Source organism: Equus przewalskii, unplaced genomic scaffold (assembly GCF_037783145.1).
Source record: "Equus przewalskii isolate Varuska unplaced genomic scaffold, EquPr2 ChrUn-9, whole genome shotgun sequence".
Classification (NCBI taxonomy): domain Eukaryota; kingdom Metazoa; phylum Chordata; class Mammalia; order Perissodactyla; family Equidae; genus Equus; species Equus przewalskii.
In genome coordinates, this window is record NW_027228757.1 from 163,323 (window position 1) to 189,205 (window position 25,883).

General features: G+C 47.6%; 2 protein-coding genes across 7 annotated transcripts in view; one reads left to right on the top strand and one right to left on the bottom strand.

Annotated features, from left to right (window-relative positions):
• LOC103541559 (CD48 antigen-like) overlaps nucleotides 1-2,175 on the top strand; it is a 96,024-nt gene extending 93,849 nt beyond the window's left edge. For all 6 annotated transcript variants that reach the window (XM_070608537.1, XM_070608539.1, XM_070608538.1 and 3 more), the window contains one exon: nucleotides 1,275-2,175. In XM_070608537.1, the coding sequence (XP_070464638.1) occupies nucleotides 1,275-1,328 (54 nt within the window). In that variant the 3' untranslated portion in view covers nucleotides 1,329-2,175. The remainder of the gene's footprint in view (nucleotides 1-1,274) is intronic.
• Nucleotides 2,176-12,141: 9,966 nt separating this feature from the next.
• LOC139081750 (CD48 antigen-like) lies at nucleotides 12,142-25,374 on the bottom strand. Its single transcript, XM_070608545.1, has 5 exons — nucleotides 25,180-25,374; nucleotides 19,654-20,037; nucleotides 16,843-17,139; nucleotides 15,110-15,240; nucleotides 12,142-14,551 (listed from the first exon to the last, which is right to left on the bottom strand). Exons 1-4 carry the CDS (start codon nucleotides 25,250-25,252, stop codon nucleotides 15,125-15,127), a joined length of 870 nt encoding a protein of 289 aa, XP_070464646.1. The 5' UTR covers nucleotides 25,253-25,374; the 3' UTR covers nucleotides 12,142-14,551; nucleotides 15,110-15,124.
• Nucleotides 25,375-25,883: the final 509 nt, after the last annotated feature.

Consider the following 25,883-nt stretch of genomic DNA (forward strand, 5'->3'; position numbering starts at 1 on the left):
CTTCTCCTGTCCTTTGACTTCTCTAAAGAGGGAGCACTCTGGCTCATTATGCCACAGAACATCGGCATCTTAGAAATCCCCTGGGCTGGTCCAAGCAGTTTTAGGTTGGGAAAGTGGGACCCAGAAGGAACACTGGGGCTTGGGAAGAGAACCACGCAAGCACAGGGCAGAACAGGGGTGTCCTCGCTCTCCGTCCAGTGCTCTGTGCACTGTGCCTAATTGCCTTAGTGCCTGCCACCTTGTGACTTCCCGTCTCCGCCCATCTGAGTTATGTCCCCATCTGACCTTGGCCTCAGGGAATTCAGGAAAGAGCTCCTTGGGTCCAAACCCCAACTCCCCCTACCAGAGGAGGACAAGAAAGGAGCAATGTGTGAGTTTGGGACAGAGAACAAATCAGGCCACATCTGACCCAGACACTCAGCACGGCCCTGAAGTCCCCTGCCACCATAGTCCCTGCCCTTGGGGCACTCCCAGTCTGATGGAGAAAATGAATTCTCTGTCAGGACACAGGCAGACAGCACAGAAGAGAGATGGGGGTGGCAGTAAGGAGCAGATTCCAGAGAAATGGATGAGAAACCCAGCCCTGATACTGACTTCTTGATCGACCTTACTCCCTGGGTCTCAGTTTCTTCTTCTATAAAGTGAGGATTACAGTAATAACACCTTACATTTATCTGATGCTTGGCAGTTTTTCAAAGCACTTTTGCAATGAGAGCAGTCAAGGTGATTGACAAATTTGTCCAAGAAATATTTACGGAGTGTCTACTGTGTTCCCAGAATTGCTCTGATCTGGGCTGCACAATTCAACAGAACAACAGAAATCCCTGGCCTCATAGAATATACATTCTAGGTTGTCGGAAGAGAAAATGACAAATAAAATAAGCAAAACATGAAGAGTCAGATGACGATAAGTGCTAAGCAGAAAATAAAGCAGAGAAGAGGGATGGAGGGGTCAGGTGAGATTTTAACAAGCCTGTCAGGGAAAACCTCACCAAGAAGAGATGAAGGAGTGAGCAAAGTGGAGGTCTGGGAGTGTGTGGGAAGGGTGGGGAGAGGGCTAGCATCCTGGGTCTAGGACAGAGCAAGTGGAAAGATTCTGCAGTGTTCAAGGGAGAGGTCCGCACCGAAGCCGTATTCTATGGAATTGTCAGGATGGAGAGCCAGAACTACCTGGTTGAGAACAAGAAGCACATGAAGAGATGTAGCTTGAATAACCCTGTTCCTAATTCTTAGAAACTGACCAAGACCACTCCTAAACTCTTCTTGAATTGTAGAAAGACATGGAGAAGGGCAGCTGCCATTCATACAGCCCTGACGTTCTCCAGTAGTCCACACTATCTACGAGAAGATCCAGAAAAGTCCAGAACCCCAGGGTGACACGGAGACCGTGAAGACACTGGGGCAGTGAGGGGCCTTCACAAGATCTCCCCCACCCCACCCTTCACCCCAGGATCCTAAGATCTCCCTCCTTAAGGTGGACCTGGGACTAGACCCCAAGTCTTTCTGACCCATCCCACTGAGACAGCAGAGCAGCAGGAGCTGCTCCCCTGGGTTCCCACCAACATCTTCTCCCTTCACACACTGTGGGTAGTGATGGTGCTACTCGAATATCCAAGTGTGAGAGGTAAATCTTTCAGCAGTCAGCCAGATTTCTGACCTGTGACCATCTTAACCCCTTTAGGGAACACCCCTGGTTAGGCAGGACGTGCATAAGGATGGTCAGGGGATAGAGATGTTTTCCTGGAATAGGGAGGGTCCTGGTGCCTCTCACAATGATGAGTCTTGGGTGGAGGAACTTCAGGATGTCACAGCCCAGCCCAGGACCCAAGAATAGAGAAAGCAATGGCCTTTGACTATGGAAAAGCCAGAGGCTGGCAGATACAAGATTCCGGGTCAACTGTGCCTGGGAGGGGTGGAAAGAGAGGGAAACACTTTTTGAGTTCCACCACCTACCAGGCTTAATCTAAGCACAGTAAATGAACTATCTCAGGATTTTTCAAATTCAAGTGATTCACAGACCCTTTTATTTTTATTACATAATATATCCATGCAGTGTAAAAGTCAAAAGGCAGGTCTTGTTGACATGATAATGTTTCAGCATCTTATTGCTATTGTAAATGGGGTCTTGTTCCCATTAGATCTTCCAACTAGTTGATTAAAATAATGCACACATAACATATAAATTGTCATGTTACTAAGTTTCTTTTCTGTTTGTAACAGTTTTTCATTTGATCCCTTTGAATATCTGACTAAATAACCATATTATCAACAATTAATTATAATTTTTGCTTCCTTCTTTCCAATTTTTATGCCACATTCCTTTCTCTTGTCTAATTGCATTGGCTAATACCTCCAAAGCCATGCTAAATAATACTGATAAAAAGGTCCTTGTATTGTTCCTCACTTTAATATAAATGCTTCTAGTGTTTCTCCATTAAGCATGATGTTTTTATTAGGTTAAGGCATATCTGTTGTATCATGTTAGGAAAGCATGTACTTATGCCTATTGTATCAAGAGTTATACTGAGAATACAATGTTAAATTTTATTGTTTCTCATTTCATCTGTGCAAATTTGATATGCTTTTTCTTTTTCATCTGTTAATAAAACATTAACAGATTTCCTAATATTGAGCTATTTTTGCACTATTGGAATAAATCCCAGTTGATGTATTATTCTTTTAATGTGATACTGTTTGGTAATATTTTTATTTTGGATTTTTGCATCATTATTCATAAATGAAATTCTCCTATATGGTTTTTATGCTTTGCTTTGTCAGTTTGGTATTTGTGTTAGACTTATTAAAGACAACTTTTATCTTCACTTCTTGTAATAATGCAATAAAAATTTGCTTTGTAGTCCAAAACAGGTTCCATTTAAAGAAAAGAATTCTAATTACCCAGTGTTGATTTAAATTATTTTTATTAAAAATTTACTTAAAGATGTATAAACATCAAACGATATGTACATGACTTGTGCTTATAGCATTTATACTATAAACCAAATAAATGTGGATAAAGTAAATAAAAACAAAGCAGTCAAACAGTAAAGCAATGGTCATTCAAACTAATATTCAAACATACAACTTCAATGTGATGGGTGTTTTTGTTTTGCTGAAATTAAATCATTAATGTTGGGATTATAGGAAAAAACTGTAGGTTCACGTTAGGTTCAGTAATTAATTTATTTTTTTAACTTTAACACAAAGACTGCCACTTCATGTACACTTATTGGACAACACTTGATTAAAGTCATTGTTTACCAGTTCAAGACAGTCAACTTCATTCTTAACCAAAACTGCCAGGTGACAATTGAGAGATCTGTAAATTGTTTGATTCACATGAAAAAAATTAACATTACAGCATTATGGAAATCTCCACTCAATATATGTCTATCTACTTACTACTGAACCCTCGATGGAAAAAAATTCTCCTTTGGGTATTTGCTACCGTAGCGGGTATTTACTACATTACCGCAAATGAACTTTCGAAAGTTGTTACTACAAAGACAGAATCCCGCGCCTCTGCGCGCCTCTGCGTGCAGGGCAGATACGCCACTGACCGCTACAAAGCAGGAACTTTTGAGCTTGACGTGCCTATTTCAGAAGAGCTGTGGGCCAATTAGATGCCAATTCAGTGAATGATCAAGCCATCAAAGTGATCAAATCTATCCATTTACCAGAACCTTCTTTCTTTTAACTGTGTATAAAGCTTAAAGCAATTCGTACTGGATAGTCTGGTTTAACAGCTTTTGAAGATTTCTGTCTTTTTCATTGGCAGGTTTTCACTATTTCCTCCTAAAAGCACCTAAAACAATGTTTGATGTTTCTCTACTCAGCTCCCTGCGAGGAGAAAGAAGGAGCAGTCAGTTCACAGGACAGCCTGAATTGGTGATTCCTGAAAGAGGGTGATGGGGGAAGAGGGGCAGAGAGGTGAGGAGACTGACAGGCAGAGCTAGGAGGAGACTGAGGGTCAGGGAGGCAATCTGAAGGCAGAACCCTGGAGTCTTTGCTCCCCAGGGTTCTCATAGGCCCTGTTGATCCATTCGATTCACATTGTTATAAACTTTATCAATCATTGATAGAAGTACAGATTTTATCAAGTTAGCAAATTCAGCACGTTGATCATTTAGTGATTTGCTCGTTTAGGAAATGGATTCTTCTGTAAACTGTTTTTCAGCAAACCAGTTTTAGATGAGTTGACCTTTGGGCAGGTTGATGTGAGCCTTACTGCTTAACAGATAAGAAATCTGGCTTTGGGGCCAGCTGTGTGCATTAAGCCCTCACTCCGCTTACTGGCTGTCTACTCTTGAGCAGGGTCGTGACCTCTCAGAGCCTCAGTCTCCCCATCTACAAAACTGGAGTAATCAGGGGCTGGCCATGCAGCATAGTGGTTAAGTTTCCACACTCTGCTTCGGGGGCCCAGGGTTCACAGATTGGGATCCCAGGCACAGACCTACACACCACTCATCCAACCATGCTGTGGCAGCATCCCACATACAAAATGGAGGAAGACTGGCACAGATGTTAGCTCAGCAGCAATCTTCCTCAACAAAAACAGGAAGGCTGGCAACAGATGCTATCTCAGAGCCAACCATTCTCACCAAAAAAACAAAGTGGAGTAATCAAGGACCTCCCTCCTGGAGTTGTTGGAAGAGTCAACGAGTTAACACACTCACAGCCCTCAGAGCAGCACTCGCGTCACCAGTGCTCAGTGCATGTTATTACTGTCATTCTGCCCTCCCCGCCTGATGGCTGATCCTCCCAAATGTCTCCTCTACATGAACCATGCACTGGACAGTCCCTGTCAGGACCACCGTCTGTGTCGTCATCTGCTCCTCCTATGAAGATGCTTTAACATGAAAGTAAGCAGAGCCCTGAAAATGCCTGTAATAAGGTAGTCACTGCAGGATCCAGAACATGTACGTGTTAATGTTCAGATATCATCAAAATGAAAGCATGAAATATACACATTCTAACGGAGCACTTGCAGGCCCCTGAGACTACCATACACACCAGTTTGGGAAACACCATTCTAGAAGCAACGGACCCAGACAGGAAAGACAGCAGACAAAAGAGCAAGAGGGGCAGGGTTGGGGGAAGCCCAGAAGCCACAAGGATGACACACCACATGGCTGGCCCAGGCTGACGGGAGGAGGGGAAAAGGAATGGAATCCCAGAGGGCATTCCTCGAGGAACAGGAATACTCCACTCAGCGGAGACTGTCTCCATGTGGTTTTCACAGAACTGGAGCGGATGGAGCTGACGGGGTTCTTGAACTCCTATTGCCCAAAGTTCCTGCTCTCTTCCTATGCTGCCCAGGCTGCTGTGGGACCAAACAAAGAATACAGCCATTATATCTAGTTCTCTGACTCCTGTGCTGAGTTCAGTGTCCTGACAGAAAGCAAAGTCAAAAGGAATCCAAACACATCTTTGCTGAGGCAAAGAGAAAAATAAGTAAAAAGACCTCAATCAAAGATGAAAAAGTAGAAAAGGAAACAATAAGACCTACACAAATAATTCATCCTCCAAAATAAAGGAAAGGAAGAACAGTTTTCAAAAGACTGATGAAACCAGAGATGAAAGATGAACTAAGATATCAGAATATGATTGGGGGAGGGGCAAAGAAAACAATCAAAGGGAAAATAATTCTTTTGCAGATTTAAAAATGCAGAGACTAAAATCAGCACTACAGGGAACCATATCAATGACGTGGAAGACAAGATAAGAAAATAATATAAAAAATAAGAGGAAAGCAATTAGAGCAAAGAAGAGCAATATGGAATGACAATGGAGATCAAACGTGTGGATAGCTAGTGTCCTCCAAGAAGAGAGAAGGAATGGAGAGGAAAAACTACCATGACCAACACCATCCACTTCCTCCCTCAAGCCACCCCTCTTCTCACCAACAGAACCCTGCTTGGTTCAGCTGTCAAGAGAGAGAGCGGGTATCAGGGGTGGGGTGGGGGGACTCCCTTGACCTCACGGTGGGCCTGTGACACTGTTCTGGCCAAGGATATGTAAGAAAAGTTTACTGGGGGCTCCTGAGAATGACTTCCACCCTGACAAGAGGAAGGAGGCTGAGGAGAAGCTCCCGCCCCACACTGCCCCTGGTTCCTGCCTCTGAATGTGGCTGTGTGAGAATGTGGTGCTCCAAACTGTTGGAGCCGTCTCAGAGCAGAGGAGAGGTCAGGAGGTGGCAGAGTCTAACCAGGAGCCCTGGCACCCCTAAGCACTGATGCAAACCCAGCCACAGCTTATCCCTGAGCCTGGAAATTACCAGGGGAGCAGCACGAGTGATGTTACAGATGCGGGAAGGAGCAGCGTGTGGACAGATGAAAGGGAATGATTTCGGAGTTTGCTGGTTGGTTTGTATCTGCTAAGTTACAGAGCACAGAGAAGGAGGGGCTGGAGAATAAGTTGGACACGGTCATGGAAATTAGGTTTGCACTTCTTGTTCAAGATGTTCATGAACAAGGTAGACACATGTGTTTCCTCCCCTTCCACAGAACCTTAAGACCATATGAAATCTATTTTGATTAAGTGTATAAATCACAGCATCAAAGAGAGACAGGAATAACTAATCAGCAGACCAGAGACGCCTGGAGTTTCAGAGTGAGAAGGAAGAGGGCAGCCTAGCAGGGCAGAGCCAGACCCCAGACCAATGACGTCAGCATCTCTGGGCTAGTACCCAGGAACAGTATTTTTTTAATGGCCCAGGTGAGCCCAATGTGCAGCCAAGTTTGAGAACCACTGACCTGGGATACAAACAGAGGGGCACAGCAGGGGATGGAGATGTACGCCCAGAGGAACCCACAGGGGCTCTAAACTCACAGGCCCAGGCACGATGGAGGGTGGGGTGAGAATGGGGCTGAAACAGGGAGAATACTGGGAGGGCTGTGCATGGAATAGTCAACCCCCAACCCTCTGTCCACCTCCGGGCATGGACCGTCATGGAGCCAGGCATTTCTTTCTCAGACATCGACAAAGGAGAGCTCTTGCAAAACCAAAACCAAAGCCAAGAAACTCTGAATACGCTGTCTGGAGAGACCTCGGCCAGCTTGTGTGGGCACAGGAGGCTCAGGAAAGTCCACCTCATTCTGACATTTAGGGGTTCCCCAGTATAAAAGCCAGCTCCCTGTCCTCACCTTAAATTGGAGCCTGATGCCCACCGAGCTGCATGGCTCATTTATAAATGTAAGAGGAAAGCCAAGGACACCAGGACCAGCCCCTACACCTGAGCCCCTGCTGGGAGGCTGTCCCTGAGCCAGCCCGACATCAGCATCACCTGTGTGGTCAGCAACCATGTGGACCAGAACACTGCCACCAACGGCACTGGGGAAGTCTATTGATCAAGAAAGTGCCCAGCAGGGTGAGTGTGCCCAACTCCTGAGACACTCCTTTCCCAGGAGATTGGGGGTGGGGTAGGTTGGTGCTCACCACCCCCAGGAAATGTGATATCCAACATCTCCAGCCATTGGGACAGTACCAGGTGAGATGAATCAGAGACAGTAAAGGCTGGCATGTGACCCAGGAAACTATGGGGGATGGGTGGAATCGGGGCTTTTAGGAAGAGCAAAGAACAGCTATGCCAGGCACTGATGTTTGTCTCTGCTCTGCCCTAAATCCCACTTGAAGGGCCCTTGAGTGGACAAGGAATCATCTCTGTAATAAGCGACCTCAAGACGGAAACTTGAAGATAAAGAAAGGCACCTTTGACTCAATATTAGAGGAGAGTTCTGTACTCAGAGTCATCCAAACATGCAATAGATGCTTTGGGACACAGTGAGGTCCCTGTCACTGGTGGAATGTAACCACAGGCAAAGTCACCTGGTGAGTTGTTAGAAAGCGGAGGATGGAACAGGACTCCACAGTGAGTTCGCTTCCAACATGAACATTCCTAGCTTCTAGGAAATTCTCTGCAGCAAAATCAAATAGGATTATTGCAAACCCCAACATCCCAGTTTCCCAGAACCACCAGGTGGAGTGGAGGGCCTGCACTGAGCCAGCCCACTGCAGGGAGCGCGGCCAGTCCCAGGACCCATCACCCAGAAGCCTCTCGCTCTGCTGCATTTCTGACCTGACAGGGACTAGAGCTCTGTTCCCCCCATTGCTGTGGACGGTGCTGGTAAAAGGCCTCTCTCCTCGGGCTCCTTGGGAAGCCAGGAGTTCAGCTCACAAGAAGGGTTTCCAGCAGAAGGGAAGAGAGAGGTGCCTGAGCAGCCAGACAACTGGGGCCTTCTGTCTTTTCTTGTGCTTTATCAAATTTTCTAAATCATGAACGGACACTTTCTATATTCTGCCAAGTTTAAAAACATATTTGTTGGCCTGAAAATGTGTTATTTTTTAAGGTTTGAAGGAATCCTCCTGTAATAGCATGTGGCTCTTATGCCTTTAAGGAGAAAATACCTACATAAGTTTTACAATATTTTCTATGTTGATTTTTTGAGCTTTATACATGCATGTCAATCAATTTTAGCAATTCTTATGGTTCTAGAAATTATCTATTTCATTAAGATTTTTAAATTGAATAGATGTTTATTACGTATTACACTCTCTTAGTTTTTTCTTGTTGTTATGGTGGTTCTGATGTTGTAAATATGAGAGGATCTCACTGAAAGGCTTGTGATAAATCAGGTGAAGGTTCCGACCCTGAGAGCTCTGGAATCCCATTGGTCAGTTCACGGCTTTTCTTTCTGTGTCTGTTTGCTAAAGCGGTTTGGTTCTTCAGCTGGTGGTATGCGGTGTGCTGAGGGGGTGTCATCTCCCTCCAGTCCCTCCACTACAGCTGGGAAATGAGAGAAACACGTGTGGGTATTTCTTCTGGTTTTTGTTGTTGTTGTTTTTGGAGATTAAATAAAACATCACACCCCTGGATCACAGGAAAGGTGCAGACATTCAAGATCAGACACCAAGGCAATACTTAATCTCACAAATGAACATGACCAAAGAAAATATGTCAATCCAGGGAGGGTTAGTAAGAAATGGAGCATAAAGAGAGGTGAGTGACAGAGACAAATGCAGTTCTGTCAGGCGGGCAGGAGAATCCCATGCCCCAGGCAGGTACGTCCCACCATGGAGATGAAGAGCTCAGACTAGAAAGCCATTGGCACCTACACCAGCAGCGTCTACTCACCTTTCCTGACTCAGGGCTCCCCAGGCAGCCCAGTGACAGCGTAGTTTCCCGTGTGGCGTGTCTTTGTGAGAGGACACACTGCTCAGGCTAACAGGACCATCTAGCCCAGTTAGCAAGTATCCCTCTTACTATAAATTAATAAGTCAGCACTGGTGGTGCCTATCAGTGTCTTTTGACATTTTTTAGCAAGATTTTGCATCTCCAAGGCAAATCACACAGGGCAATGAATGAAATGGAGCTTCTGGGCTCAGGCTCAGAGTCCATGTGTCAGACTTTGGACTTTGGTGAGCACATCAAAGTAATTCCAACCTGTGCGGTCTCGTGATTCACTCATTCTTTCACTCAACCAACATTTCTGCACTGTGTGCTGAGCACACACTGAGAACCATCTCGGGAGACAGACTCTCAGTCTCCTCTCTTGTACATTCCCATTTGAATTTAATGAATACTCCGTGTAGACCAAAGGTTTCAGTTATCAACCCAGATCATACATCAGAATCAACTATTCGGTTTTTTAAAACACAGATGATCCCCAGTTTAGGGATAGAGTCCAAGCTTCTGTTCTTAGAATCTCTCCAGTTGACCTGATGAACAGCCAGGGTTGTGAGCTGGGTCAGAGGGAGTGTCCCTTTGAATCAATTAGCCTAAAATTTTCACTTTGCCTTCACTGTGTAGACAGATCCAGTGATATTTGGGGTTATTTCAATAAAGATTCTGAAGGCATCAATTCAACACAAAAGAAAGTGAAAATGAGCATAAATACGTTAACGACTTTCTAAGATGATAAGCTTCCTGTGGGCACATATGTGGCATTATCTGTCTGAAACACAACTCTGCTCAGGTCACTGCCCTGCTCAAAAATTGTAATAGATAATCTTTTTCTGATAAGTGCTATAGAGAATCTGATGATACAGAAAAAGAGACAGGTTCCAAAATATAACTACTGTTAACTTCTTGACATATCAGTTTTAGACTTCCTTTATGCCGACATAAACATATGTTTGTATATATTTATAATACAGGATAATACTAAACACACTGTCCCATAACTCTTTTAATATTCCAGGGGCAATTTCCCGCTTAAATATATAAAGATGCAATTTATCCTTCTTATTACGTCTATAGAACTCCACCATGCGGATAGACTACACCTTATTTAACCAGTGTACAGCTGTCAAGATCGGGGACTTTAGAATTCAACTCCAAAATTTCATCCCAGCTCTGCCACTTCCTAGTTATGTGACCTGCAGCAAGTTCATTAACATATCAGTGTTGCAGTGTCCTGGGAAGAATAATGGGATTTGCATAATAGGATTTGCAGTTTACACTTTGAAGTCTCACTTCCCAAGGTCTTTAAACTACAGCCCAGATTAAACGCCCCCTGACTCACAGCCTTTTGAAGAACAGTGAGGAAAACTAGAGCTTGGAGGAGGGAGGATGGCACCTGGAGGAGTTTGCAGCTTTAAATAGGGAGGTCAGGGGAGACCCTACAGAGAACATAACGTTTGTACAAAGACCTGAAGGAGGTCAGGAAATGAGACAGGCAGACAGCTGGGGCAAGAGAATTCTAGGCAGAGCAAAGGCCCTGAGGCAGGAGCATGCATGCTGCATTGAAGGAAGGACAAAAAGCCCAGTGTCCTAGAGTGAATTAAGAGAGGAAGGGAGCAAGAGAGATCAGGTCAGATGGTACCGGGCCTTGCAGATACATTGAACCCAAGGGGAGTTCTGAGCTAAAGAGTAATGTGACGCAACTTAGGTTTTGAAAAGATCACTCTGGATGACTTTTTTTTGAGGAAGATGGGCCCTGAGCGAACATCTGTGCCCATCTTCCTCCGTCTTATACATGGGACGCCTGCCACAGCATGGCTTGATCCTGTGCATAGGTCCGTGCTCGGGATCAGGGCTGGTGCACCCGGGGCTGCCAAAGCAGAGCATGCAAACTTAACTGCTACACCACCGGGCAGGCCTCTGGATGAAATTTGGAAAACATACATTAACTGGTTAAGACAAAACTAAGGACACTGAGGCTACTGTAATAATCCAGGTGAGAAATGATGGTCCTGGGAACAGGGGGTTGGTGAGAGGTATTGTGTTGAATATATTAAAATAAATATTTGAATATATATATTGAATGAAAAGATACCAGTATCTGCTGATAGAGTGTGGGGTATGAGGAAAAGAATGAAGTCAAATACGACACCAAGGTTTTGTGGCCAGAACAAATTGTTGGATTGAGGTGACATTTCTGGGATGGGAAACTGTATGGGCAGCATATTTGGGGAGTTTTAAGTTAGACGTGTCAAGCTGGAGATGCCTGTTACACATGCGAGTGGAGATGGCCAGTAAACAGTTGGAAATTTATAATGTGGAGTCCAGGGGAGGGATCACATCTTTGAGTCCCTTTTGCCACATAAGGTCATAAAGTCACAGGTTCAGGGGATTAGTGTGTGGCCATAACATCCCATCAGCTGCGTGTTGCTGTGAGGGTGAAAGTTACGTCACTGGTATTTCAAATACCAGCAGGGTCACCATGGTGGGCAAGTTTCAGTGGGTTTTCCAGACTAAGACAGACCAGGAAGAAGGACCTGGCCACCCAATCCCAAAATAAAGGGCCATGAAAACCCTATGAAAAGCAGCAGAGCATTGCCTGATACAGCATCACAAGATGAGAGGATGGTGCAAAAAAGACCAGGCAGAGATCCACTCTGCTGTACCAAGGTCTATAGGAGTTGGAACTGCTTCAATGACACTAATAAAAAAGGACAAAACCTGGTTCATTACAGGCTTTGAAAGCCCTGTTCTCTTCCTTTTTTTTCAATTCCTTCCTTTAGGTGGGATTGGAAGGGTCAGTGGCTAGTCACTGCTCCTGGGCTGATGGGGATTGACACCCAGTCATAACCAGTCACCTGGGATGCCAGTAAGGAGATGTTGTAGGGGAGGAAGACATTTCCCCTACCCACTGTGGGTTCTTCTGGCTGGAGAATGAATTAAATTCACATGAGACAAAATAACAGGAGAAAATTAAACAAAGCTTTATTACATGTATACATGGGAGAGGCTCAGGCAAGCTGAGCAACTTGCCAAAATGGCCGAAGCCACCACCTTAAATATCCCCCTCAGCTAAAGACAAGGAGGATGTTGGTGGCTGGGGGAGTCAGTTACAGTAAGTTACCAGACAAGTACAGTAAACAAGATGCAGATTTAAGTCCTTACCTTTGGCATTGATTAAGAGTTTCTAGAGATAAGGTCATCCCCCCTTCTTCCTGGTGCAGAGAGGGAGACACCTTTACAGATGGAGATTTCCTTTACAATGTAAGTGTCTCTTAACAAAGGGTAAGTAAATTCTGCTTTTAAGAGTTGCTTTCCTGTCTGCAGTTTTTGAAAGTAACCAGCCCAAAATAATCCAAATGCCAGAGACATATCTTGGGGTGGCCAATTCCAGTCCCCCACAATGTCATCTTTTTCTCTATCAGCTTTCTGCTCAGCCTGAGGGAAAAGAGGTCAGAAACAGCCTTATTATGGATCCCCCTATTCCTCCCTTATCCACGCACCATCCAGCAGGCTCCTAGCATTGCTTCATAATGCTCAAGCCTGTAGCTCAAAACTTTGCTTTGAGGTCAGGGATGAAGCAGCTCAGCTGAGCTTACGGGGAGGAGAACCAAGAGACCCAGGAATCTAGGCCAGCAGATCAGGTACCAGAGGTCATAGTACCAGTGAGTACATCTATGACCAAAGAGCTGAGATCCAAGGCAGGAGGCAGAGGCTTTGAAGAGGTGAGCACCCCCATGGAGGGGAGAAGCTCCCACACACCACAGTGCAGGCTGCATCAGGTCCTCAGGCAATGTGAGGTTGGAGCTCGGGTGGGGAATCCTCACCTCAGATCTCTGGGCCAGGGAGTCATGAGAGCTCATCGACAGGGTCATGGGAGTTCATCATGTCCATCCTTGCTTCCACATGGACCCAGCACCAGAAAGACCTGCGGCAGCCTCTGTGCTCTTGGTCTCAGTCTGCTGAGCTCCCGTGGGAGGAAGGGTGGCCCAGACCCTTCACAGAGACAGGTACTTGTCTTCTTGGTGCTGGCCTCCTATAGCCCCGACACCCTCCTGGGGGAGCCCCAGGTTAGTCCAGCAGAGAAGACTCATGACTAATCCAGGACAGACTGTAGCAGTGACCTTAGTTATGTCCAAAGCATTTGAAAAAGTCAGATGTTGGAGAAATCATTTCCAAACCTTTGGAACCAGACAGGATCCATGGAACATGTGACTTGGAAGGAGGCTTCAGGTAGAATGGTAATATTTCAACAGACAGGGATGGGAACAAGGAACAGGGAGAGGGAACTGTCATTCTAGACACAGGGATGTCAGTGAGCAAAGAGGGACTGACCTAGGAGCTGAGGCCAGCACAGTTGTGGGGGGCTGAGGGTCAGCAGAAGAGTCTGGAGAGGGCTAGTTTTGACCTTCACACAAGCTTCACCCCTCACACCCCACAGCAGCCCCACCAAGGAGGGTGGGAGGACACTGCTCATCCATTCTAACCACCAAGTGCCCCTATCCAAGACAGGGGAAGAGCAGAAGCTATTTTCTGAAGAATGCCACTCCCAACTTTGGGCCTCTGGAGTCATTTTCTGAGAAACAGAACACTTGAAAGGGCGTGAAACAGTAACAATTCCTCTTTCCGCTCCACAGGGAAGTGGGTTTGGGACCCATGGGCTGATGCTGAGGCCGAGGTCCAGGTTAGCACAGGTGGCCAAGAACAAGGGCTCTGGCCAGTATATAATGTACACTAGACACTCCCCCCAACACAAACACACACTGCCCAACACCCCCAAGGGAGCCCTCCACAAGCTGCAGAGGAAGCCTCGGGCCAGTCCCTTTGTGGGCTCCCACCCACCCATGCTGCTTCCATTGACCCCCCAACCCAGCCAGCACCAAGGCCTTCACTCCCTACTTTGTAGCATGGTCAACACCTCTACAGAGTCTCTGCACTTGGGCTCATGTTCTCAGAAAGACACACAGTAGACGTTGTGGGGATTAACAAGCACCATCAGGAGGGTCTCCTTTGGGAAGCTTCAGGAGGCGAGGGGTCAGGAGCCGAGTCAATGACAGGGAATGAACACTTGTCCTGCAGGGGTGAGGGTCCTGAGTAGGAGGGTAGCATGTGGAGGTGGAAAAGGAAGTGGCATGGCCACATGTGCCCAGGGAGTTGAGGACACAAAGGGCAGAGTAACACAGACCAGAGGCAGAAGAAGCTGGACCAGAGCTGGAAGAGGCAGGTTTCTGCAGGGATCAAACTCAGCGTGGAGGTGTCCAAGGAATGCTTTCTCCAATTAAATTATCTTCATGGCCTCGTCTGGCTTCTGGACCTCACTGCAGACAGTAGTAAAAGGCTCCTTTCTTCTAGATGTCATTCATCTAGACCCTAGAAATGCAAGACAGAAGGTTCCTAGAACAGCTGCGGGATAGAGAGGCCCCAGAGGGACCCACATGGAACCAATGCCGCTGACATGAACTGCATGTGAATTCCTGCAGAGTACCCAGCACTACACTGGCCCCAGTTGTAAATTTTCTTACTAAATACCAGTGACTATCCGGAAAGAGTTAAAGACACAGCAGGGCCAGCAATGCCAAGACCCAGGCACATGGGGACCTGGGAGAGCCCAGTTGGGCACTGCTCCAAGCTCTCATCTTCTCCCTGCCCCCTCGAGACTCCTGCTGGCTTAGCTCTGCACAGTGGGTGTCACCACCATGGTTCCTGTGTTCCTCCTGCAATTATACACCTGAGTCATACACAGAGTGGAGCTTGAATCCAGGCCTTGGAAACCTGTACCCTCCCCCACTGCTACGAACCCCAAGGCCATGTCTAGGGATCATCCCCTCCACAGGGACATTCCCTGAGCAGTAAAATGCAGGAGAAAGGGAGCCGAGGGCCCAGTGGGGGAGGGGAGGTACTGAGCCAGAAAAGAGAAGTGCAACCTGCCTCTTTCAATCTCCGTCATCTTCTCCTCAGTGTCTTCCAAAGGCACAGTCCAGCCCCAAGGATCAACAGCACGGCCACGATGGTCCCTAGGATGGCTCGCAGGGGGCCAGCAATGGCTTGTCCATGTGAATCTGTTTCCCTCACACAAAGAGAGTGAAGAAGGTTAAGGCAAGAGGGAACTTGAGATACCCATAGCCAGATGGAGAACTCTGAAGGTCCTGGGTCAGAAGCTAAAGAGGGAGGAACATGGAGTTTCATTCATTCAACCAGTTTCTGAGTTCCTGCTTCGTGCCAGGGATGTTGAGATGGACAAGACTTCGTCCATGCCCTTGGAGCTCGTCACCCAGCAGGGAAGACTGAGAGAATGACAAAGTCTGCCAGCCAGAAGGATCGCAGTGCAGTGGAGGTATACACCTTGCACATAGGTCTTCAGGGAAGGCCTCCCAGATGAGGTGATGGGTAACCTGAGTCTTGAGGGAGGAATAGAAGTTTACCAGATACTCAGGGTGGGCAGGACATCCCAGGAGGGAGGAGCACCACATTCAGGACATGTCCGTGTCAAAGGGCCAGCCCCTGGGAGTAGCCAGCACCCCACTGGGGCAGGCAAGAGAGGGACAGGGCAGGAAGGAGCTAGGAAGAAAGGTCAGAGGAAAGCAGGAGTCTGCTCTCAGAGGGTCTAGTGGGTGAAGCTGAGTGTTGAACTTTATCTGAGGGTCCAGTATGCAGGGGAGGGGAGGGTCACAGGGGTTTTTCTGTGATGCTGACACATCAGATCCCTCCAGCAGCTCACGGAGGGTAGGGTATAAGGGCGAGGCTGCACTCAGGGGTACCAGGTCATCCGTTCATTCAATGGAACACTGTGAACAAACTGTGCCAGAAGCTGTGCTTGGTACAGGGATTCAGAGGAGAAGAAGACAGGGCCCCGCCCTCAAGGTGTTCCAGGCTCTGGAGGAGACAGGTACAATACAGAGCATTGCTGCTCCATGGGGGGGCCGGGGACCCTCCTTAAAGGTGACGCCTGAGGGAAGGATGGCTACAACCCCTGCAGGGCACTGTGCAAAATGAGAATGAGGAGCCCTGTGTTCAGAGATTGTTAGAAATTTCAAGATGGCCACCGCAGAGCTTTAAACCCAGCACGGGGCCATGTGTGACAACATGGGTCACAGGCTACTGAAGTCAGCCATGCCTGAGGGAAACCCTTCAATAGGAATAAGGCAAGAAATGAAGGAAAAGGTGGGAGGAATGATGGGAGACGAAACAGCATCTCCAGAGGCTCACAAGCTTCGATAGCAGAAGGCGGTCAGGACTCCAAGCAGGCAGGTCGGTGTGAGTGTGTCAGGGACCAAAACATGGGCACAGGAGCGTCAGAGGCCTGAATCCTACAGGGAGTCCCTGGAGGACAAATCCTACAGGCAACACAGACAAGTGACACAATCCAGGTTCTTTCCTGAAGACCACTCTGCATTCCCTGTGGAGGATGGGTGCAGTGGGAGCGGTGCTGGACAGCTGCTGCCCACCAGCATGGGCAAGAGGTGAGACACATAGATGTGAGAGTCATTTAAGAACAGAAACAAGTTAGATGTGCCCCACCCCCCCAGGCTCCTGTAGAGGGTGACCAGGTGGGGATGGTGCTGATAAACATGGTGGGGAGAAAAGCCCAGAATCCTCAGACCCCAGAGCTCCCTGAGCTCCGACAGTTCCCCTCCCCACCACCACTGGCAGGTTGTACTCACCATGGGCACAGACCTCCCCAAGGGCTGAGGTGACAGTTTTCTGGTCCTCAGAGTTGCTGACCACACAGGTGAGGCTGGCACTGGGCTGGTGCAGAGGCAGATTAACAGCCAGGGTCCAGGAATTGGGGGCTGGTCCTGGTGTCCCTTTCTGCTCCAGCTCCCTGGGGAGGCCTTTGCTTTCCCAGGTCACATTCAGGTCCTCTGTGACCCCAGCAGCCCTGCACTCTAAGATGATGCTGCACCAGCGTGGTGTGATGGACAGTGACTGGACCAGGATCCGGGGAAGGGGCACAGGTTCTGGAGTAGGAGGGACAAGAGAATGGAGCCTCACATGAGTGGAGAACATTACAATTGCCACATTCTCACCCATTATCTCATTAAAGCTTTGTCTTCCTTCCTCTAGGAAGGGGAGACATTTTACAGATGAAATAGAATTTATCCAAAGCTAAATATGTAGTAAGAGACAAGAAGGAAGGGAGCCACTGAGTTAAGCCTTATGTGACTGCACTAGACCGAGCAAGTCTTAAAGTCTCCCACAAGAAAATAAAGCCAGCACTCCACCTACCCAAGGCCCTTTATGTTTAGAAAATGGGTCTTTACTAGAAGGAGAAGTCGGGATTGAAGGACTTGTCCTGGTCCAGGGCCCTCGCCTGTTTCTCCTGCTGAGATGATGCCTGGACTACACAGCCCACAGTGAACAAGGATATCTGGCCAGCTCTGGGAGTCCAGAGAAAGGCCCCATGCACCCCAAAGTGCAGACATTTGTGGGAGATGCAGTGGTAGCCACTAGGAATGACAACCCCAAGTGTGGTTAGAATGTGGCACTGAACTTGTGGTACACAGAGGAACAGAAGTGACAGGTTTACAAGCCAGTCATAGAAATCCCATGGGAACCTAAAGCTGTCAAAGCCACTCTCCATAGGAGGGTATTTCTCTATGCAGAGGAGCTGTAGGGTAAGAAAGAGGGGCTAAATGAGGTCTTCAGAAGTGTGGCAGGCTAGACTTGCTCCTACGTCTATGGAGGCTCTTAGGGCTGGATTTTGTGAGTGACACTGGCATCAGTCTGGGGCTGAGGAAGAGCAGAGGGAATAGGGAGGATGAACTACACGTGATTTCTGAATTATGGCAGTCAGAACAGGGCCTCCCACCCAAAGATGTCCGCATCCTAATCCTCAGGACCTGTAAATGTGTTAGGTTAATGGCAAAGGGGAAGTAAGGTAATAGATAGAATTAAGGTTGCTGATCAGCTGACATTAAAATAGGGAGATTATTCTGGATTATCTGGATGAGATCTGTGTAATCACAAGGGTCCTCAAGAGTGGAAGAAGGAAGGAGAGTTCAGAGGAGGCAATGTGAGGAGGACTCGTCCCACCATTGCTGCCTTGAAGACAGACAAAGGTGGTCAAGAGCTAGGAATGCAGTCAGCCACTAGAAGGCGGAAAAGGCAAGAAAGTGTTTCTCCCCTGGCTCCTGCAGAAAGGAACACGCCCTGCCAACACCCTGACTTGAGCCCAGTGAGACCCGTGTCTGACTTCTGACCTACATACAGCACAGCAAGATAATAAACTTGTGTTGATTTAAGCCACCAAGTCCCTGTTATCATTGGTTTCATTTTCTACAGTTTCATTTACCCACAGTCAACCAGTCAGAAAATATTACATGGAAAATTCCAGAAATAAAAAACTCATATTTTAAATTGCACGCTATTCTGAGTAGCCTGTGAAATCTCACATCGTCTCACTCCCTCCCACCTGGGACGTGAATCATCCCTTTGTCCGGTGTATCCCTTTGTCCAGTGTAGCTGTATGGGCTACCCGCCCGTTAGTCACTTAGTAGCCGTCTCAGCTATCAGATGACTGTGGCGTTATTGCAGTGCTTGTGCTCTAGTAACCCGTATTTCACTTAGTCAGGACCCCAAAGCACAGAGCAGCAGTGCTGGCAATTCAGATAGACCAAAGAGAAGTCAGGAAGTGCTTCCTTTAAGTGAAAAGGTGAAAGTTCTTGACTTAATGAAGAAAAGAAAAAAAGAGAATGCCAGGTTGCTAAGATCTACAGTAACTTTTACTACAGTGTGCTGTTCTAATTGTTCTTTTTTTTGTTTTTGTTTTTTGCCTTTCGTCCTCAAATCCCCCTGGTACCTAGTTGTATATTTTAGTTGTGGGTCCTTCTAGTTGCGGCATGTGGGACGCTGCCTCAGCATGGCCTGATGAGTGGTGCCATGTCCGCACGCAGGATCTGAACCTGTGAAACCCCGGGCCGCCGAAGTGGAGCACGCGAATTTAACCACCCGGCCACGGGGCCGGCCCTAATTGTTCTATTTTATCATTACTTATTGTACATCTCTTACTGTGCCTCTTTTATTAATTAAACTTTATCATAGGTATGTATGAATAGGGAAAACACAGTATATATAGGGTTCAGTACTACCCACGGTTTCAAGCATCCACTGGGGTCTGGAACGTATCCCCTACGGATAGGAAGAACTACCGTAATGTGTTCTAGCAGCAATAGAAAACTAACACATAAATAAGTCAACTTAATCCTCTAAAGAACAATAAGTGTTACGGAAAAATTCCATTTCCCCCAAACTTCCATTTTCCTCTCCCGAAACACTGAAGTGACTTTATCCCTGGTGTGAATCTCAGCTCTGCTCCCCATTTGTGCTGAACGCATTTATTCTAATTTCAAGGGAGAAAATAGAGCCTGAAGGCTGGCATTGGGAAGGAGCGCTGCAAAATGGGGCCCGTGTGACACTCGTAGGTACAAAAGAAGGTCATAGCCATGGGATTGAGGTGAGGGGGTGTCACGTACCATAGACAGTGAGGTAGAAAATCTGGTTAGATTCCATTCCCCCAGTTAAGATGGCTCGAGCCCGGTACTGCCCACTGTCACCACGCGTCAAGTTCTCAATCCTCAGGGATGTCATATTGGGCACATGGACCCTATGCTTGTACTTGTCCTCAAAGCAGACCCAGGTTGGAGTCCCTTCTGACCCATTATGGACTCGCAGGATGACTGTGTAATTTACGTCAGGGCCAAAGCCCCACGAGATCGCCTCCAGCTTGGTTCCTGGTTCCTTGATCACATGAAACAACACAGACCCTCCTTGGATCTCCTTCAAAGGAACGTGGACTCCAGAATCCTGAACTCCAGCACCATGTGCTCCAGAACTCTTGACCCCAGTGCTGCAGACACCTAGGGCATTGGGAACAGGAACGTGAGTGTTTTTTGATCAAGGATAAAAGAGAGAACCACGGAACCCATCTTTTTCATGAAATCCATCCAATGTACTCCCTTGATTCTTGGAAGGCAGCCTAGTACACTTAGTACAATGAATTTGAAGCAACTCTGGAATCAAGTCCTGGTCCCAGTGGAGTGTAACCTTGAAGAGGTTACTTAAATGTGCTAACCTGCAGGTTCTGTACCTGCCTCAAAATGATAGTGTGAATTAAATGAGCTCAGGGATAAAAAGCACCAGCACATTTTCCAGAATATGCTAAGTGCATATCTGTAGGAGGCAGCTTCTAAAATGGGTCCAAAGACCCCTCCCTCCTCAGCTTTACACCCTTAGTAACCACCTAGCCCTGGAATGTGGTCTGACCTGGTGACTTGCTTCTAAGGAACAGGATACAGCAAAGGTGATGCGATGTCACCTAGCGATGTGAGGTTATACATGACTGTGACCCATCTTGCTCGCACTCTCTCTCTCCCTCAATCTGATGAAGCCAGCTGCCATATTGTCAGCTGCCCTGTGGAGAGGCCCACACAGCAAGGAACTGAGGGCAGCCTCCAGCCAACACCCAGGGAGGAACTGAGGACCTCAGTCCAACAGCCACAGGAACTGCATCCTATCAGCAATCACAGGAGTGAGCTCGGAAGCAGATTCTTCCCAGCTGAGCCTTGAGCTGACTGCAGCCCTCGCCAAGGCCTTGATTTCAGTCTCAGAGACCCTGAGCCAGAGAACTAGCTAAACCACCCCTGGATCCTGACCCACAGAAGCTGTGAGGCTGTACATGGTATTGTTTTAAGGCACAAGTTTTCGAGTAACAGGTTACACAGCAATGGATAATTAATACAATAACGAAGGTTGCTGTCCCTTCCCCTTCCTTCCAGGCAGTGTAGTAGTCAGGATGGGCTGGGCTGTGCTGTGGTAACAAATAATTACAGTGCCTCAGGGTCTTAGAAAAGGGGAGTTTATATCCTACACCATATGTCCCATGAGAGAGGGAGGGAGGGGGCCTGTCACATGCGGTGGAGGCTCCACCACCTTGTAGCTGCACCACATGAAACCCACAGTGTCCTCACAGCCTCTCAGTCCCACCTCAGAGGATGTTTTATTGAAACGTGCTGAGGGGTCAGACTGGGTGATCTAGTACAACAGATGGTCTAAAGCTTGGAGTTCAGAGCCAGCGAGACTAAAGTTGACGCCAGGTCTCCATTTCCTGGCTGTGTGGACTTGAGATGTTATTGAGTCTCTCGGCCTTGACTTTCTCATCTGTGAAATGGAAATGATGACAGTGCTCACCTCACAGAATTATTGTGGGGCCTTAAGAAGATCTCAGCACAGTGCTCTCAATAATTGTTCCATAAATGTGTTCTATCTCATTATGATGAAAATGATTCTTGACCAAACCTACCTGGGATCAGAACCAGATATTCCCAGGTCCCAGGGTGGTGCCCTTTCCTCTCCCCCAGCTGCTCCTCTAAGGGGTCTCCACCTAGATACCGGGCTGGGCTCAACACCCGTGGGTGCAATCCCACAGGTGGTTGTAGGGAGTTGAAGTCCAGCCAGGGCCTTCTTGTTTACCAAAGGCCTCAGACTGAAAGGAAATTTATTGCTGTGTAGACAGCAGCTGGTTTCCATGGCCACTGTCAACTCCCATTTTACCAGGTACCCAAGAACATCTGTGCTACAGGGGAGAGTGGTAAAGATGGAGGAAGGACAGGCTACATGCTATCCCAAGCTTGGGTTGAAAAAATTTGTATTATCAACTCTATTTGGTGTGGGCATTTTCCCCTTTCACTAAAGAAAGTGGGTTGCTTTGTAATTGTAAAGGTATATGTGTTCATAGAAAACTATTATACGGATTATGGAGTTGATTCAAGTAAAAGTTCAAAGAGTGCCTCCTCTTAAAGGTAAGCACTGTTATTGACATGTATCCTTCCAGACTTTTGTCTATGTAATCACAATTGCCATAAACCCTGTAAACACAGGGCACCTGTTTGTACATTCATTCCAGCATTCTGATGGCCTGTGTGGGCGTGGTCTCAGACTCTTCCTTTGAACAGGCTGTGACAGCCTCCTGGTTCCCTCATTAATTAATGAGTGAAATTAAAGCACTCTTTAACACCTCAGTCAATCACGGCATTCTGAGTTAATCTCATGTTGAAATATGCAATTTGGGGTACAACAACGGACACTAACCATAAGCGGTCTATCTAACCTGGGGCTCAAAGGAACATCCTGTTCCAATGGGGAAATGTGCAGATGGACAAACTGCGAGAAGCATTTCAGTCTCCAGGGTGGCACCTTCCTAAGGGATTTTCACAGTAATTCTGACCAAATTATGTTTATCTATTCCCCCCTCCCCACCCTCAGCATTGGGTAAGAGAGGGCCAGCACCAGGGGAACAGAGAGAAAGAAGCTGATATTTTCGCATCACAGACAGAAACTGAGAAGCTCTGGCCAAGGTTCTCAGTCAGCTGCCTCTGAACAGCACAGCTGCAGTGAGCTTTCCTGAGCAGGGTTTGCAGACAGAGTTCCACACACTGTGGGGAAGGAGATGATGTCCTTCCGGGTGGTCAGAGATCCCTCTTGGGAGCAGAGACACAGAAAACAGAGGGCAAGGTTGGATCTCAAAGATAAGGGTTGAAGAGGAGGATTCACTCCTTCCTTGGAGGGCTGAGGAGGTGACCACAGGGACTTCCCGGGGTCTTCTCTTTGAAGGTGACCTAAACAGGCTCACCAGCTGGCAATCGCTTTTAGGCCACTTGAGTAGGACAGGATGTGATGAAGAAACAGAGCAGCGGCCTTGAAGTAGCCACAGTAGAGATCTGTCTGGATGGACTCAGGAATCTCATCCCCTTAGAGGGGATTTGCCCAGGCCCTCCTTTCACAGAGGAGGAGGTTCCCTGGTGGGTGACTTTGTCCTGGGTCACGCAGGGCAGAGCCAGACCTGGAGCCTGGGTCTCCTCTCTTCCCACCCAGGGCTTCTCCCCTGCAGGAGCTGCCCACCAACTCCCCCACCCTTTCCCTGCCCTCCCCAGGGCTCCTCCCTCCCAGCACTGCTGTCTGATCCCAGGATCTGAGCAGGTCCCAGAGTCTCACCCTTCAACTTCCCTCTCCTGGGAAAGGGAAGCAAGACTTAGAAGGGTAGCAGAGCAGGGGCCTCTGGCTAGGGGAGGGTTAAAGAGCAGCCCAGCCTGACTCCCCACTTTCTAGAGAGGAGGGACCCAGGGAGAGAGGAGTCTCAGCCCTCACCCTGCAGGGAGGATTGGCCCCAGAAGCTACGTGGGGAGCACGAGCTGTGAGGAAGATGGATGAAGACTTAGAAAGAGGAGGAAGGCAGCAAGAGCTCTCTGGGCCACAAAGGATCTAATCCTGAAGAAGAAAATCAAGCCTGGGGAGGGCATGGTAATAAACAGGCTAGAGTTCAAATCCAGTGAAATAATATAAAATTTAACACTGAAAAATCACCATAAAATGTTGTCCATTTTTCTGACCCTTCCTCCTTTCTTCCTTCCTCCCTCACTCTCTCTCCATCTCTCTTTCTCTTCCTTCTATAATCTTCCAAACCCAGGGCTTATGGAGAAAGCCGTATGTAATTCAACATATTTCTCCATTTAAATAAATTGAAGAGGTGGAGAAAACCGACATTTTACTGTTGACACTACGTTACCTAGGTAAAGGGGTCTAATGCAAAGCTCATCACGAATTCAAGACAGCCTGTGTCCAAATGCTCTCTAATCCACTAAATTTAATATAATTCCCTACAAATTCGGATGTGGCTGGGATATTACAACAAGAAAATATAGTAAACCTTTCACAGCTTTAACCTGAATTCATAATTCACTAGTTATTATTATTTTCCCATTAGTTCTTTCTTTAATTTCATTATACGTAACATAACGTATACATAACATAAAACATAAAATCTCCGATAAAGTCATACATGAGATACTCGGGCTTCCTTAGGACAGCCTTTTTTTCAGTTTCCTTTTTGCTTAACCTCCCCCTCTCTCCCTCTCCCTCCTTTCTCTCCTCCTCAAGTTCGCTCTCTCTGGAAACCCACCTTAGCAGTCTGCTGTTTCCTTCCACATTTTCTCCATTTGTAAACATGTGGGTACACAGACACCCTTAAATTTTGAAGGCTCCTGTTCATTTACAAAATTAGATTTCATGGTATTCATCCTCCTGCATCTTGCTCGTGGAAATCCATGCCTCTGAACTCATGGAAATTGGAAATCCCTCCCGGACAACTGGTACATTTGGTTTTTATCCTCCGTGTTATCCCATGGTACAGATAGTCCTCAGTTTGTACAATGATTCCCAAACTGCAGGTGCCTCCTGTGTTTCCATGATTTTTCTCTAAAGAACTGCTTTCAGTCTGGGGTCTCCAGGACCTGAGCCACATTTGTCAGGGGAGGAAGATGCAACTCACAGGCAGGAAAAAGGCATCGTCCTAGAGGATTCACTTTACACTAAGATAAATGCTTCCTAACATTTAAGATGAAAACTAACACTGTACTGGAACTCAAAATTCACAAGCAATTTGAAGTTAAAGGTGAGACTCCCAGGGACTCTCTCCTTGGTGCTTGGGGCTAAGCCCCAAACCCAGGCACGGAGTGCTCGTTCACTCTCCCTTTTCAGAAGAGAAGTCCAACAAGTCCAGATTGGAGTTGATTCCTCCAGTTCAGGAGTAGTCAGCCCCTACTCCACAGGACAGCTGCAGAGGCTGGCAGGGCCCCTCTGAGTTCCACACCAGGGGTACCCCGTTCCCACGCCCTCTGTCCCCAGGAGCAGCTTCTTTCTATGTCTCCATCCCTCTCCTCAGGCAGCTCCAGGCTGCCCTGGCTTCCCTGTCATTGCAGCAGAAGTGGCCTCACCTCCCTGTTAATGGTCCCCTTAATACGGTCAAGGCCGCCCTAGCTCAGGGCTCCCAGACTCTCCACAACCAAAAAGCCATTTGTTCCTTCTGTTCACCCATGGACAGTGCATTTGCTAAATTATAAGAGTTGTTTGGTCTTTTGTTCACCAAAGACAGCAGACAGGGAAGGGAGAACCTGCCCCCCTGCTCCACCCCACTGCCCTCCCTCCCAGGAGCCCGGACCACTCACTGAGGAGGAGGCTGCTGAAGCCCAGGATCCAGGAGGCCCAGCAGAGGGGGGGGTCTTCTGAGCAGGGCCCCATCGCAGGCTGCCTGCCAGCCTGTCCCGCTGCAAAGGAAGCATCCAGGAGGCAGAGACAAAAGCAGAGGAGAAGCTTCACTCAGACAAGCCGCTTATGCTCTTCCCTCCCCAGGGGCGGAGCAAAGTATTAGTTCTGGGATCGCAGCCCAATAGTTAGAGTAACTCATTCTGCTCTTTCATATCATCCCCAGCACCTACAGTAGGACCTCGATCATGAGTGCAGAATCAATTATAAACAGCCTCACTCTGTGATACGCCTGGCACTGTGTTGGAGAGACCCCTCCCTGTGGCAAAATCAGTCCCATGGTCTCACACTTTCCAGCCCTATACCCACTGGAAGCCCTCCCCTGCTTCTCCATTCAACAGCCTGCCCCAGGCAGCCCTGGCCACCAGTGTCAGTGTGGTCAGCTCAGAGGTCACTCTGTTACAGCCAGGCTGGGCTAAGCCTCACCTTAATGAGTCAAATTTCCATTAGGATTTTCCACAAATTTCAACTGTCAGTCACCTAAGTTAGAAGCTCTGAGCAAAAAAGCAAAGCTCTTTGTGTGAAGTGTCAAATCCCTACACCCCCAATGCACATATTGCCGTTTGCCTATTGCTTGCACCTACATGGCTTTCTCAGCAGCCACTAG

Coding starts and splice junctions, on each gene's coding strand:
- LOC139081750 (XM_070608545.1), bottom strand. CDS start 25,252: ATGGGGCCCTGCTCAGAAGACCCCCCCCTCTGCTGGGCCTCCTGGATC. Junction 20,038..25,179: donor CTTCAGCAGCCTCCTCCTCA/GTGAGTGGTCCG, acceptor CCAATGCCCTAG/GTGTCTGCAGCACTGGGGTC. Junction 17,140..19,653: donor TTTCTACCTCACTGTCTATG/GTACGTGACACC, acceptor CTCCTACTCCAG/AACCTGTGCCCCTTCCCCGG.